The sequence below is a fragment of the Hetaerina americana genome, unplaced genomic scaffold (assembly GCF_022747635.1).
Source record: "Hetaerina americana unplaced genomic scaffold, ioHetAmer1.1.p SCAF_6, whole genome shotgun sequence".
Taxonomy (NCBI): Eukaryota; Metazoa; Arthropoda; class Insecta; order Odonata; family Calopterygidae; genus Hetaerina; species Hetaerina americana.
The window spans coordinates 42,398,038-42,411,700 of NW_027287205.1; the positions used below are offsets into that span (position 1 = coordinate 42,398,038).

The 13,663-nt window shown below is 39.4% G+C and overlaps 1 protein-coding gene across 1 annotated transcript in view; it reads left to right on the plus strand.

Annotated features, from left to right (window-relative positions):
- SPR (Sex peptide receptor) overlaps positions 1-13,663 on the plus strand; it is a gene marked incomplete at its 5' end in the record, with an annotated part of 91,922 nt that overhangs the window by 52,727 nt on the left and 25,532 nt on the right. Inside the window, one exon of the mRNA XM_071594023.1 lies at positions 11,347-11,532. Coding sequence (XP_071450124.1) covers positions 11,347-11,532 — 186 coding nt within the window. The remainder of the gene's footprint in view (positions 1-11,346; positions 11,533-13,663) is intronic.

A 13,663-nucleotide genomic window follows, 5' to 3' on the forward strand; every position in this document is an offset into this window, starting at 1 on the left:
GTGGCCACATCTTTCCATTGTTTTAATGACAGTCATAAATTTTCTGGAATAAAAATATTCACATTGCACAATGTCGTAAGTAACGTAAGTGAAATTACAGAGCAGCGCTTATCCCTTGGGAAATAGGAGCGTGGCACCTAAACCACGACAATGCAAGTATTTTAAGTAGACGTAAATCCTTCGATTAAATATTAAAAACATGGCAGGAAAACCTCACCTAATTACGCATTCGGAAAATTTAAATATGAATGAAAATGTTCACCTAAATAAGCATTTGTAATCACTTATAAAGGAGACAGTTTGACCTGATCGAAAGAGGAATTACATGGAGAGCGAATCGTCTCATTCCCGAGAAATGTGTGCATCGCACATGAATTCCATACCAATTACATATCAATCATACTATTTGCTGAATTACACGAGTTATACTGATGGGTACTAAACCAACTTCCGAAACTTGGGTGTAACTAATATATCCGAGAATATACTGGGAATAAAATAGGAGTAGTTATTTACGCCATTTGCCTTGTTGAAAGGCAAAATTGGGTTGTGCACAGAAATGCATTTTCTTCTGTTCATTGTTAAATAATTATCTAATTTCAAAACATCTGAGATACAATGCATATAATGAAACGATTTTCTAGTATCCAAAGAGAAAAATAATACTGACAATACTCTTACAGGAATCACTAAAATATGATGAACAAGGAACCCGACTTTTGCTATTTTCACCACTAGCATTCAGATCAATAATAAAAGTCTTTTCGTTTACCTTCATCAGAGAGAAAATGACAACGACTAAATGTCATCGTAGCAGGTGTTTAGTGTTTTGGTGACGCTAAAATAAGAATTTCGGGCATCTTTAATACCCTATTTTCTACACCAAGTCAAAAATCGAACGAAATTGATATAGTTGAAATAGGTGATCGGGCAATACCCCCACCACCTTCAACCGAATATTTAGCCTAATATCTATTCTTTTCATTTCATCATAACAATTTCGACTACGAAAGCTGATTAAGAATAATTGTAGAGGCAATCATTTTGAATTTTTAACCGTTCAGAAAGATAAGAATTAGTATCACAAAAATGGTTTAAAAAATCAATATTTTTTAAATGCATGCCTAGAATCTAAGACGCAGAGCAAATCATTTTTCATAATTGAGAGATGTGTTGGTAGTACGTAAGATTGGACGGCAAGTGGATCAAATCAAGTTTACAGATCTGAAATAGTTGAGAACCCAAAGTACTTAAGTAATTAATGAGTTTGTTTATTAACAATGACGTTCCACAGACAAGTCTGTGGAAAATTACAAACTCTTTTAATATGGACATTAAACAATTCCACGACGTGGAGCTTTAAAATGTAAAGTATACAAGTTAGGCGAAGAGAGGTGGTTACCAGGAGAAACCCAAATAAGGCGGATAAAATAGGTTATATAAATACTTAGGGAAGTGGGATGTAAAAACATATGATAGAAGGGAGAATCGTAGGTTAAGGGATAGGGGTAAGGGTAATGGAAGGAAGAGAATAGGTTTTATAGACATCATGAATGCAGAGAGAAGTTATGAAGGAGAAATAAAAATGAAGTTCTCACGATTCTTAGAAGTAAATAGTCGTTACGAACCATCCAAAATGTAATTTTAAAGTACAGGGCGCGGACTTCCTTTTTTCAAAACGCAATAAAATCCATTTTATGAAACAATCTTTTTTTATTATTTTTCTCAATATAAGTACATATTTAAAGTTGCTTTACACAGTTTTGAAAATCAAAACAGGTAGGTGACGTCCCCCATTGTGCATACGCTGAATGAGTCGATTTCTGGCGTTTGTCATGACCCTTACCAATATAGCAGCAGGTATGTCGGCAATTTCTGTCCGGATGTTGTCCTTCAGGACTTAAAAATTCCTGGGACGGTCGACATAAACGCGGATTTCGAAAAATCTCACAAAAAAATTGCAAGGGGTCAAATCGGGGGAGCGGGCTGGCCACTCCAAAATCGCCCCTTATTGAGTTGAGGCGCTCCGGGAAGTGTTCCCTCAATACATCGATGCCCTTGAAGTGTGAGCCGTTGCTCCGTCTTGTTGGAACCAAATGTTCCCTAAGTCCAGTTCAACAAGTGGTCGAAAAATATATTCCTCCCAACATATTTACATACCTGTCTGAATTCACTGTCACTTTGACCTAATTTTCTTCAAAAATCCAGGGACCAACAATACCGACTGAGGAAATCGCACACCACACTGTGGTTTTAAGTGAATGCAAAGGCATTTGATGCAATTCTCTGTGATTGGTGTCAGCCCAGTGGCGCATGTTCTATTTGTTAACATTCCCACCACATGAAAATGTGGCTTCATCACTGAAAAACACAATAACCTCCTCGGGAACGTTTTCGAAAAGAGCCTCACATGCGTTCCTCCAAAAATTAAAGTCACGTTCGGAGAAATCCTGCACAATCACCAAATTTTAAGGATGGTAATGAATATCATCGTGAAGAATTTGCCTCGCTGAACGATCAGAGTCTCCAAGGGCTGATGCATGTCCGCGCACAGAACACCGTGGGGATTGCAAGATGACGCTTCTCACTGCCTCAATTTCAAGGTGATCTGATGGGCCGAGGGACTCCAGTTCTTCATCTTGTCGCACTCGCGGTTTGTCTGAATGTAGTGACCCAGGTAGCAATTCATTTCCCGTCCGAAACAGGGCCCAACGGGGCTACATTGAAGCGATTTCGGATCACCCGCTGGGCTGCAATCACAGAACATCCATTCGAAAAGTAGGCCTCGACGCACAATCCTCACTGTTCCATGGTGGTGACTAATTGGAGTGGAGGTATAACTTTAGAACCACGACTGTTGAACAAGACCACTTATGCCTAGCTACGACCTCTATAGCCTTATTGGCGTGCATTTCAAAATGGAAAGTTATGTTGCCGCACACTGTATGTAAAATACCTTGAATGAATTAATCTTGTCATGGGTTAAAATAATGACTTTTATCTCTTGACTAAGTGAATGCCCAGAACTTGCTAGTTAACGAATATATAGTCCTCGGCAAAATCATGTCCATGCGTTTCAGACTTACGTCTGCGTATGCCATTCAAATTTTACGCAAAGGCGTCCATCCAGTTTTTAGGCAACATGAAGGGAGGCAGAAGTTACGAAAAAACTAAAACAGAAATACTTAGAACCAAACGTAAGGAAGAGGTTTATGAAAGACAAAAAAACGTGGAATAGCCATTAGGAATTGTACATAAATCTAATCTTAATAGGTAGAATACCCTAAATGAAAATGCACTAATATGTGCTCTTATTTCTAGACACAAAAAAAGACTTAAAACTGGAAAAAAGTTGGTACCTTTACGGTACACCCGGTCATACTAAGAACTGGAGGGAATATAAGCTCATGAATATGTGACGTCGAACGGAAATGAAGGGCGAGGCAAGAAGGGGGGGCATCGCTCAACGCCATGTGACGATGGGGCACGGGGACCGATACATTGAGTCTTCCCCGGCAACTCCCCTTCGTCTCCTCCCACTCCTCCACCCCCAACATATCTCCTTTAGGGTGAAAGGACGCTGGTAGTCAGTAGTAGGAGCCGGTTTATTTTTTTAATAAACGGCTTGATTCGGCAGGACGAAATTGAAGCCGTCAGCCTCCCACTCCTCTTTGACCCTCGGATAGGTTGAGTGGAGGGTGGCGGCAGAAAGGTACGTAGGCGGATCCTGCCGTTTGGAAGAGGGAAGGGTAAGGGAAGAAAGTGCACGCGGCAGGTCTGAAGGGGAAACGCCGTGGGGGAAACACGTGCGCCTGATCGTGGGTACCGAGTGTGCGGAGGGGAAGCAGATGGAGCGATGGGGCAAATTGGCTTCGTCTTCACGTGCCAACCTGGCTGACTCGAGGTGACGGTTCCGTCGTGGAAACGAAAGTGGAAGACGTATTTGCTGGCAGAAAGAAACGGGAGACCTCATCTAAAAGGCTAAGAAAGGGTGAAAGGAAAAGGGAGGTGTTATACGTGGGAGAGAAACAAATTTTGGACGCACATGAGCAAAAATAAAAAACGAAATACTGCGATGTTGTTGCATTTTATGACACTTAAAAATTTAAACTTCTCATGAAATTATCTACAAAGCCGGGAATCGAGTCGACAGCAATTGAAAATGCATATGCATAACAGGGAAACATTTTTTTTATTAATAGAGCATCGTCAAAGCTGATTTAAAAAAACATTATTATGCTCATAAGACCTACATTGCCATAATAATTTGCAGGAAGTACAACAAACTATTATACAGGTGTAAAATAATATTGTTAAAGATGAACCTTTCCGATTAAAAAAAGAATTAGTAGGTACTTCTCACTCTCGGTAGTAGAAACCCAAAATATGGACGGTCCTAAGATTGCCGCGATATTGATTTGTGAAGCAAACCTCGGTATCCAGGTTGGTACGATGCTTACCTGATAATCCATAGGTCCCGCGTCCTTATTTTGCCACGACCATTGGATAAATAAAACACGTTGACTTTGGGCTACGATTATTACCTGGGCTGAGTGATGCAATATACCCTTGTCCATTTAGGCATTCAAACCCGAAATTCACTACTTATTCGATTTCATGCCGTCACGAAAATTCTCATTGAAGATTTAGTGTGAAGTTCTCCATTCCCAAAGGTATCCTTCGTTAAACATCTCTAGTAGACTTCTGGTAAATAAAACACGTATAAGATTTTCCATCAGATTGCCTGTAGTTCGTAGATCTTTTATCATGCAATCACCATCCAAATACACAGCACAGTACATGCGTGCAGTAGTATATGTATGTAATCTAGAATCTATGTTGCGTATAGTTTGCGCCAGGTCACCAGAGAAATCCCAGCGAGCGTGCGCTATCTTTCAAGGTTTAAGGCTAGAGCTTTTTCTCTAGTGGTCAAATTTGCAAGAGTGAATGGGAATAGTAGACATTCTGTTGTTCATAATTTCATAAATGTCCGTTTACTAAAAGTCATTTTTGTTAGGAAAATCTTCTTGCGCTAGAATCTCATACCCCCAATTTTCATCGAGACACCACAGGGAAGTGTATATTTAGGTAATCAACGAAAAATTAGAAGGAAATACTAAAAAGTACGCAAAAACCTCAAAAGTACATTTTTTTAACAAAATACTAAATTTGATTCACTACGCCATTGCTTTCTTGATACATGTCAAATTTAGCTCTTTTCTGTTAAACGTACTATCTGCTTAAAATTCTTTTTTCGATCTGTAATTACATTTTTCAAATACCTGTCCATGATTATTGTTGTTATTTACTATATTTTTACAAAATTATACTTAATACCGGCGCACTAGATATTTAAACGTCAATCAAAAATACTAATCGTAAACCTCAACTAAAGTCAAAAGAATGCATACGAAGGTTTCCGCGTCGTGGTACTGCTTGTCTCTCCATTCCCGGGTTCTTCATCCACGTTGGTTATCGTCGGATGACAGTTTCGCTGGCCATCCTGCCTGCGTCTTCAGGTCGAAAATATTTTAGGAAACTTTCTTGTGCGCCTTATATAGGACTGGTGTTCATGTACCGCGCTCTGATTGGATAGTCCTTTTACACGCACTGTTTAATGGATATCCATCGTCCCTGCTGATGTTTCGTGATCTTTTTCGAATTTCAAATGCCTCGCGGATTTGCCGGGGAAAATGACGGTTGTCCTTTGCTATTACCTTCGCCCCCTCGAAATCGATGACGTGTCCCAGCTCACTCCAAGCATGCTCGGCGATGGCTGATAAGTTAAATTGTTTCCTCTCCATTGCCCAGCGATGTTCGTAAATCCTTATTGTGAGTGATCTGCAGGTTTCTCCGATGTAAGGTCTGCCGCAGGAGCATGGCACTGTGTATACGTATTGTGATAACTCCTTAGGGTTGTCTGTCATTCCTGCGTAGTGCAGTCTTCAAGTGTTTCAATTCCGTCTCCAAGGAGTCAGTGTCGGATAAGGTGTATGCCCGGTGCATGACAGTGGACATCAAAGTGGCCTTTTGAGATAGATCGACCGATCCTAAAAAAGACCCGGAAAGTTGAAATGAAATTACGTCAGCTGACCACCCATGACAACGGATAGGAAGCAGCAGCACAACCAAGGGCGCGAGTCACCATTCCATATGTCGCGGGGACCTCCGAAAGAATGGCCAGGATCCTCAACAAACACGACGTGGTGACAAGGGTCAACCTCGGGACCAAAATAAACAGCCTCTTGCATGGACCAAAAGACAATATCCCAAAGGAGTAATAAGGCGTATTCACAGTGCCATGTTCCTGAGGCATATCTTACAACGGTGAAACCTGCAGGACACTCACAACAAGGATTAAAGAACATCGCAAGGCGACGGAACCTCCAAAAATACCTTCGACCTGAAGACATAGACAGAATGGCCAGCGAAACAGTCGTTACTCGAAGACAACTAACACGGATGGAGAACCCGTAAATGTAGAGGCAAAAATTCAAATGAAGTTCGCGGCATAATTCATAAGAAGAGAAATGTACATTAATGTGATGAACAGGTTGCACGGGAAAAACAGACAGTAAGTATGAAACAACCTTGCAGCTATGGCCTAATTCCCGCAATGAAACTTTGCCCAGAAATCACCGCAATTCAGCAGGAATCCTGACTGCACTAACCTTCCTCGTTCCGGTTCGACATGGTAGATTATCACAGAATGAAATTAGTATATTTCAGAATATTTGTAGATCAGGTGTCCGTTTATCTTGACTACATTTCCAACGTTTCTCCAAGTTAAAATCATTTAAAAGACGTAGTTTGTTCATGCAGTATATTTGCTGACAAACTTTCCAACAATGTTTGAAATAGCTTAAGTAAATATGATGTTTGTTTTACATTTAAAATTGCCCTTTTAGGGCATGTAGTTATCCTCTTGCTTCAGGAAACGTGCCCCTAATAATTGCGAGTTTTAGAGAACGCGCATTTTTACCGCCTTTCGTATGTTAACATTCTTTCACAAAACAGTTGTCTGAGGAAAGTACTCGCATGATTGCAACAATATTTTAACGACTAGGATGCCGGCATTATTTTCGATTTCAGTCATATCACAGCTGAACGACACCATTTGTAGCAATGGCGATGGCCAAGTGCCTAATAGCTCGGTTGCAATTGTGACGGAATTACTAAACCTTCGCATTAGAGACCGCTTAAAGGATTTCAAATTCCCAGAAATAAAACTATTTGCATAAATATGGAATAAGAGAGGATTTAAAGATCTAAGTAATCAATTTTCCACCGATTGTATGAACTTTTATCGGAAATTTTCTATCTTCCCATTTTTATCTAGATTGTTGTATTTGTGAAGCACATTTAACAAAAGGAATACGACGAGTAGATTACATAGATAAAGATATGTCAACAAAGATTTTGACTATCGCCATAAGGACACTATTGAGATTTACTGTATTCTGAAGTATAAGCGCAGCGTATGGTGTCTTCTCGCATCGAGATCAGGCGTCATTCGTACCAGTATTAAATTGAGTAGACCAGAATATAGCGGGAAAATAATAAACATGAGCTACGCAGAAAGGACATAAGCACAAAAGCTAGCAAATTCAACCGGAAACATGTGATTTGGCCATTTTCATTTGTCTCTAAAAATTATTGTAATGAATGAAATTCCCTCGCATCTAAATTTAAAAAAAATTTAAATCCTAGTCTTTGGTGAAAATAGTTGAGATTGCAAACCAAACATGAGGATGTGGAGAAAAACAAAAGCAACTTTTTTCCTTTAGAAGAGAGAGTTATACCGCATGATACCAGAATAATTGGATGGATGACAACAAAGGAAGAGGGGCAAGAGTGTGAAAAAGAACACGATGAGAAAGGGAGGTACAACTAGGGGAACGACGAGACAACGCAAAGTCGAGTTTACGGGTTTGTATTTGAAGGAAAAATACAGGGAAGGCAGGGATTTTGCAACAACACCGACTGAGGAGAGGTGTTTAGGAGAGGGATGAGAGTGCCTAGAGGCGGAACAGGCTCTTGACAACGGTCCGGGAGCGCGCCGCTAAGCCGGGTAAACAATGAGCTCAGAGTACACAGGACTACGGCAGGCTGGGTGCGATGGAGAGGGCATAATTTTTTCCCCCGAATGCGTGGGAATAGTTGAAGGTAACCGCAATGCTATTTTCGCTATTTTTCGCCCTCTTCAGCCATTTTCAAACTCTTGTTCGCAACTTGGGAGGCGACATTTTGTACTAGAGGCTTATAGAGCGGTTAATCAGAACCCGTGTAACGCCAAAGCGCAGAGCGAAACCATCGCTTTCAATGACGAAAGATTGGTAAGCTTCACTATATTTACCAGGGCGGAATTCGAAGTTCACTGAGTTTTCAGGTGTGCCGTCCTGCCGTCAATTAAAATCTCGTGGAAGCCTGGAGTCCCACTATCCGCCTTAAAAGTATTCCAGGAGGCCGAAAGAAGTAACGATTATCATGACTGAGAGAAAAAAATTCGCTATACACGATTCTTTGCTCAATCTTTCCAGAAATAAATGTTCGCCTAAATGATGCTTCAAAACATCACATAATATTTTTAAAAACGTTCCAACAGTAGATACATGTTGGTTGGAATACGTTCGACAGACGACAGTGTTTCTATTTTAAAGCTTTCCTGCCCTGCGCCGAGATGTAGATCACACTTCATCCGGTTCAAATGGCACCCAACCCAGCGGAATGGTCGATCCTTTTCGAACCCTTTACAGGCTTTATCTTGTCATTTTTAATCGCCATACCTTGAGGAGTTGGTATGGCTTTGGTTGGTTTTTTTGGTTTTCCATGAAAAATTGCAATTACATGCAGGTACTTCATCAAATAATCACTATCCTTTCTTCTCTGTTGCCTCATTTCGTATAAAATTTCGTCTATGCCCTTCCTAAGTCCTTTTAAATTTCTGCTTTCTTTTCGATTTTATGAGAGAAATTCATCTGCGAACACAGTCTCTTTTACACATATTTTTCCTCCGCAGCAACCAAAGGTCCGTATTTCCTGATCAATCCCATTCTGCTATGATCTTCAAGTTTCTTTCTTTAGTACCACCTGGGATATCATTCTCGGTTTGGCTTTATTTAATCCTAATATCATCTTGCGTTAAAGTTTCCTTTCTGCCGTCAGTTCTTCATTGCTTTATTCTTTTTATTGAATTCGGTGCCCATTAATCACATCCGGGTTTCAAAACAATAATTATCAGTCTGCTTGAAACTTTTTCTCTTTCTGCCTAAATTGGAATATCTTTCATGAAAGTAACCAGAACCGAATTAGTTAAAGTTCAGTTTGAGCATAGATGCATGTCTGAACTGACTCATAGGCATATGAGTTACTTAATCGATTGATGAGTGAAATTTAAAGGAGTTTGTTTAAATATTGTTTTTTTACGGGAAGCTTCTCTGATGTCAATGTCTTAAACGTTAAGACCTACGAACGAGAAAATGGCAATTTTTACGCATAAAAGGTGATTTTAATTGTCTCAATGATTTTGTGCATCAATTAAATCCATCGATGTTTCTCTTTAGGTGGAAAACTTTCTTGTTATATCAGACTGTTAATTTCGTAATTGTCGGCTTCTTCGAAGTTACGCATGCAAGGAAAATACACACGCGGCGAGTATCATAGAAAGTAAAATCCGGCCAAGAGTTGACGTAAGGGAAATTATAGTTCCACCTATTAATATACCGTTGAGTCAATTGACTTAAGGGAAGAATAAGAAAGTACTTAATTTAATAAAAATAATTTAAGGATACTATTTTAAAACATAATTTTATTCAGGCAATTTATTGGTATGTTAGTCATTTCTTAATTGTTTATAAACTACTTCTCAAACGAATTTCGTCCTCCATGTATCTCCTTCGCAAAAATTTTTCCATTGTGATTAAAAGCTGAAGCTGGATTAAATTCGTTAATATTGTTTCCAATTACTTCCTATTTGGTTTAAATAAATAAGCAATGGCCACAATTGGCCGCATCTTTTATTTTAACCTTTTTCTTAGGGCACGAGTGCCACGTAATGATGTGAAACGTGAACATAACTTTCTGAAAAAATCAAATATGAAAACAATATTTCCATAAAAATCATTCATCGCAAATAAGTCTGCAAATTATGCCTACGAGCCCCTGTATAATTCTCATGGGATAATAGGTACACCGCAACAAATAAAAGTATTTATTTACGAATTACCACCTAATTGACTTAACGTCATGTCTGATATATCTATTTAAGTGCCGCGCTAATGGAGATAATAATTATTCATTAATTTTATTTACACCATTAATAACGAGAATATCTGAACCCTGATATCATGATAAAATGGTATCAATTAAGCTTTCGAACAAAGGCGTTCGTAAAACCCATCTATGGCAGTACAGGCATTATATCGACAGCACTCCGAAGAACTTTCCTATTCATTCATTCATAATCCGTTTGCTAAATTTGAATACTGCATCGAAAACCGCCCTTGGGCACATCTGCAGAATTTTAAGATATCAGCCATTAAGTAACATTTTTTACCTGTTTGGTGAAACTTTGCAAAATTACGAACGATAGTAAATCAAAAGACTATTTACAAGCAGAATCCCCGACATGTCTGCCAACGAACTACTTGGTAGGTGGCTTTGTAGAAGACTCTTGTTGGAAAAAGTTCTCTCTTGTCTTTTTAACATTTTAATCGCGGATGTTGCAATATCGGTTTTTAAAAATTTTTTTAGTTAATTTGTCTTAGCATCTCGCTACTCAGTTACAATTATTTTTAACTCAGATTTTTTCCCTGATAAGTTGCGATATTCACGCATCAAATTGTTCCCTTCTAGAGATCTCAAAAAATCGTTCAAGGAAAGGGGGAATCTGCCCGCCTTCGAGATACCGTCCACTTACTTTTATTACTTTCATTCATTTTCAATGCATTTTTTAAATTATAAGGCACCAGAATTCCGAATTAATTTGAAATTAACAAAAAATTTAAATTTCAGTTCATTTATCCTTCTCTTCTTACACCCCACTCAACACTGTGGATGTCTTCCCATCCCTTCTCATCCCAACCCCCAAAAAAATTCGATGCTGGTTCCATCTCTGGAAACGCTGACGTATTTTGTCCAACCTCATAAATCTGTCACCCATATAAGGTTGAACCATGGTGAACGGTAGAGAATCCCAGCGAGCAGCCCAAACGAAATGCTGATGATTCCGAGATATCATTAAAATTTCCTTGCCTGGTCAAATCAATATTGTAGAAAACTAAGTAGATAGTCGAGAACTTTATTACTCCCGTTATGATTAGCCAATGTCCTTTTCCTCCTTTGCAGGTGTGCCGGGTTCGTCCAGCGGCGTGGGTCGACCAGGTTTTCACAGCAGACGCTTATTTTATGGCGTACTTCGCCTTCCGAGTGCTATTCGTACACGCCATTCCGTGTGCCGCTCTAGTTGTGCTCAACGTACTCCTGTTCCGAGCTATGAGGGCAGCCCAAGTGAAGCGCCGGAAACTATTCCAGGTATGTTCTCTTGTTTACATCAAGACCCCCGACCATTGTGAATCAGTGACCGTGGTCAGTGACCGTGGGTTTCTCGTCTCTCACTTACCCAAACCGAAGATTAAGGTAGGTGAGAGATTCTTCGTTGATCCTAGCTAATGATGTCAATGATATGACGAGAGTGTCAAAATAACGAATAATGGCACCAGAGTGGGTATCGGTGGCCCGGGAGCCCTAAGGTATTTCGGCAACAAGTGCTCGGCTTTTAATTTGTCACATCATCCCTAGTGGGCAGAACTTTTCATTTCCGACAGAAAGGTTGTGTCAAAGACAGGTAATGGCTTTGGACACTTAGAAAAATCCTTACTGCGTGGTATTGTATTTCTATATAATAGCGAACCCGGCAAACCCTTTTCAGAAATAAATTCCTATATACCCATTTCTCTAACCTCAGCACTAGGCAAAGTTTTCTAAAAATAAATTCTAGCCCGCTTAAAGTCCCTCCCCTTCCCCATCTACAGCAATGAACAATGCGGCTTCACCAGAAAAACTTCAGCGGTCTACCAAACCAATAGACTTACTCAATTAATAACATCCGGATTCAATAACAAGTCAATAACGACAGCAGTGCTACTTTCCATCAGCCAGGCTTTTGAAGTCTAGCATGAGGGATTACCGTACAAACTGTGGATGAAAGATATCCCCTTATTCCTCATAAAAATAATTCAATCATTTATTGCTAACCATTCCATCCCTATCTCTCTCAACTCCTTCCATTCCTCCTATCACCCCATCCATACCAAGGTTCGCCAAGGCGCTGTCCTTGATCCCCTCCTATTCAACATCTTTGTGGACGACTTCCTCAGAACTAAATTAACTCACCGCTCTTCCCGTACGCCGATGGCACAGACGTTGCCGCTTAAAATTGATGGCTACAGAAAACTGATGAAGCCCTGCAAGATCATCTTGATCTCTGTCACTTTCCTTAGCGTAATCCTAGACGAAAAACTTTCCTTAAATCCCCATGCATTATTCAAATTCATCTTACAAACACAAAAAGAAAAAGAGGATGCATTTTCCACCTGATTTCACCCTCCACCCAGTCCTTGACCTACCCTATACTCCTTTCAGAAACTATTAAAAAACTCTAATGGCAAAAATTATCTAATGCATTACCTTGAATATATACTCGTATACAAACAAAAGGTTAAATATAAAAATCAGGTGGCAATGAAAGGCACCAAGGAGTCCACAGTTTAACGTCCCATCCGATGGATGGCGTACTCACATCAAGTTCTCTCCACAAAGGACCTCAAGCAGGGATCGGGATACCACTGAACAAGATCTTCCACCTCCAGGATTGAAACTCGGACCCTCTGGTTCGGAAGCCAGTATATTAGCTACCGCACCACCTTGATTCCACTCCGGTTTGATTACTGTAGACAAATCAAACTTCACGGCCCCAACGGCGCGCGACTTTGATATCAGATACGGAATGAATAAATTCCCGTGCACACTCTCGCAAGTATCATAATTGCTTAACAAACAGCTAAAAACTCTTAAAAAAATAAGCATTGTTCTGCCATGTATTGCTTAAGTTGAAGAAAATTATCGGGAATAAAATTAAAGATCCTTCTAAGAACCCTCTATGACCATAGAAGAGTAACAATTAAAGTTGACTGTGATAAAAGCTCTACTTCAAATCTTCGCAATAGTAAGGTAGCACAAATTAATCTATCTTAATCACATAATATATTAATATAAATATAAATTATTCATTACTATTCTTTTCTTATCCACATTCTTTTACGTATAAACGGAAATGAATCACTTAGAAAACATTTTTAAAATCGGTTCAATTGGTTGCGCATGCAAGTTACACGAACTAGTATTCGCAATTTTCAATGCATACATGAATGAGAAAAAAAATTCTCCCAATCTAACGAAATATATGTAGTCGGATTATCATTGAATTTACCGCAGCACAAATAACCTAACGTCAGAATGGCATTTTTACTCGAAAATTTGTGCAACCTTTCATTTCAGTATCGTTGTTTAAGGAACTATATAATATCCCTATTTTCAGCCGAGTTAATCAGAAAATAGAACTACGAGAAGTGGGTAAAATATTGCAAAAAATACATTAATCAAG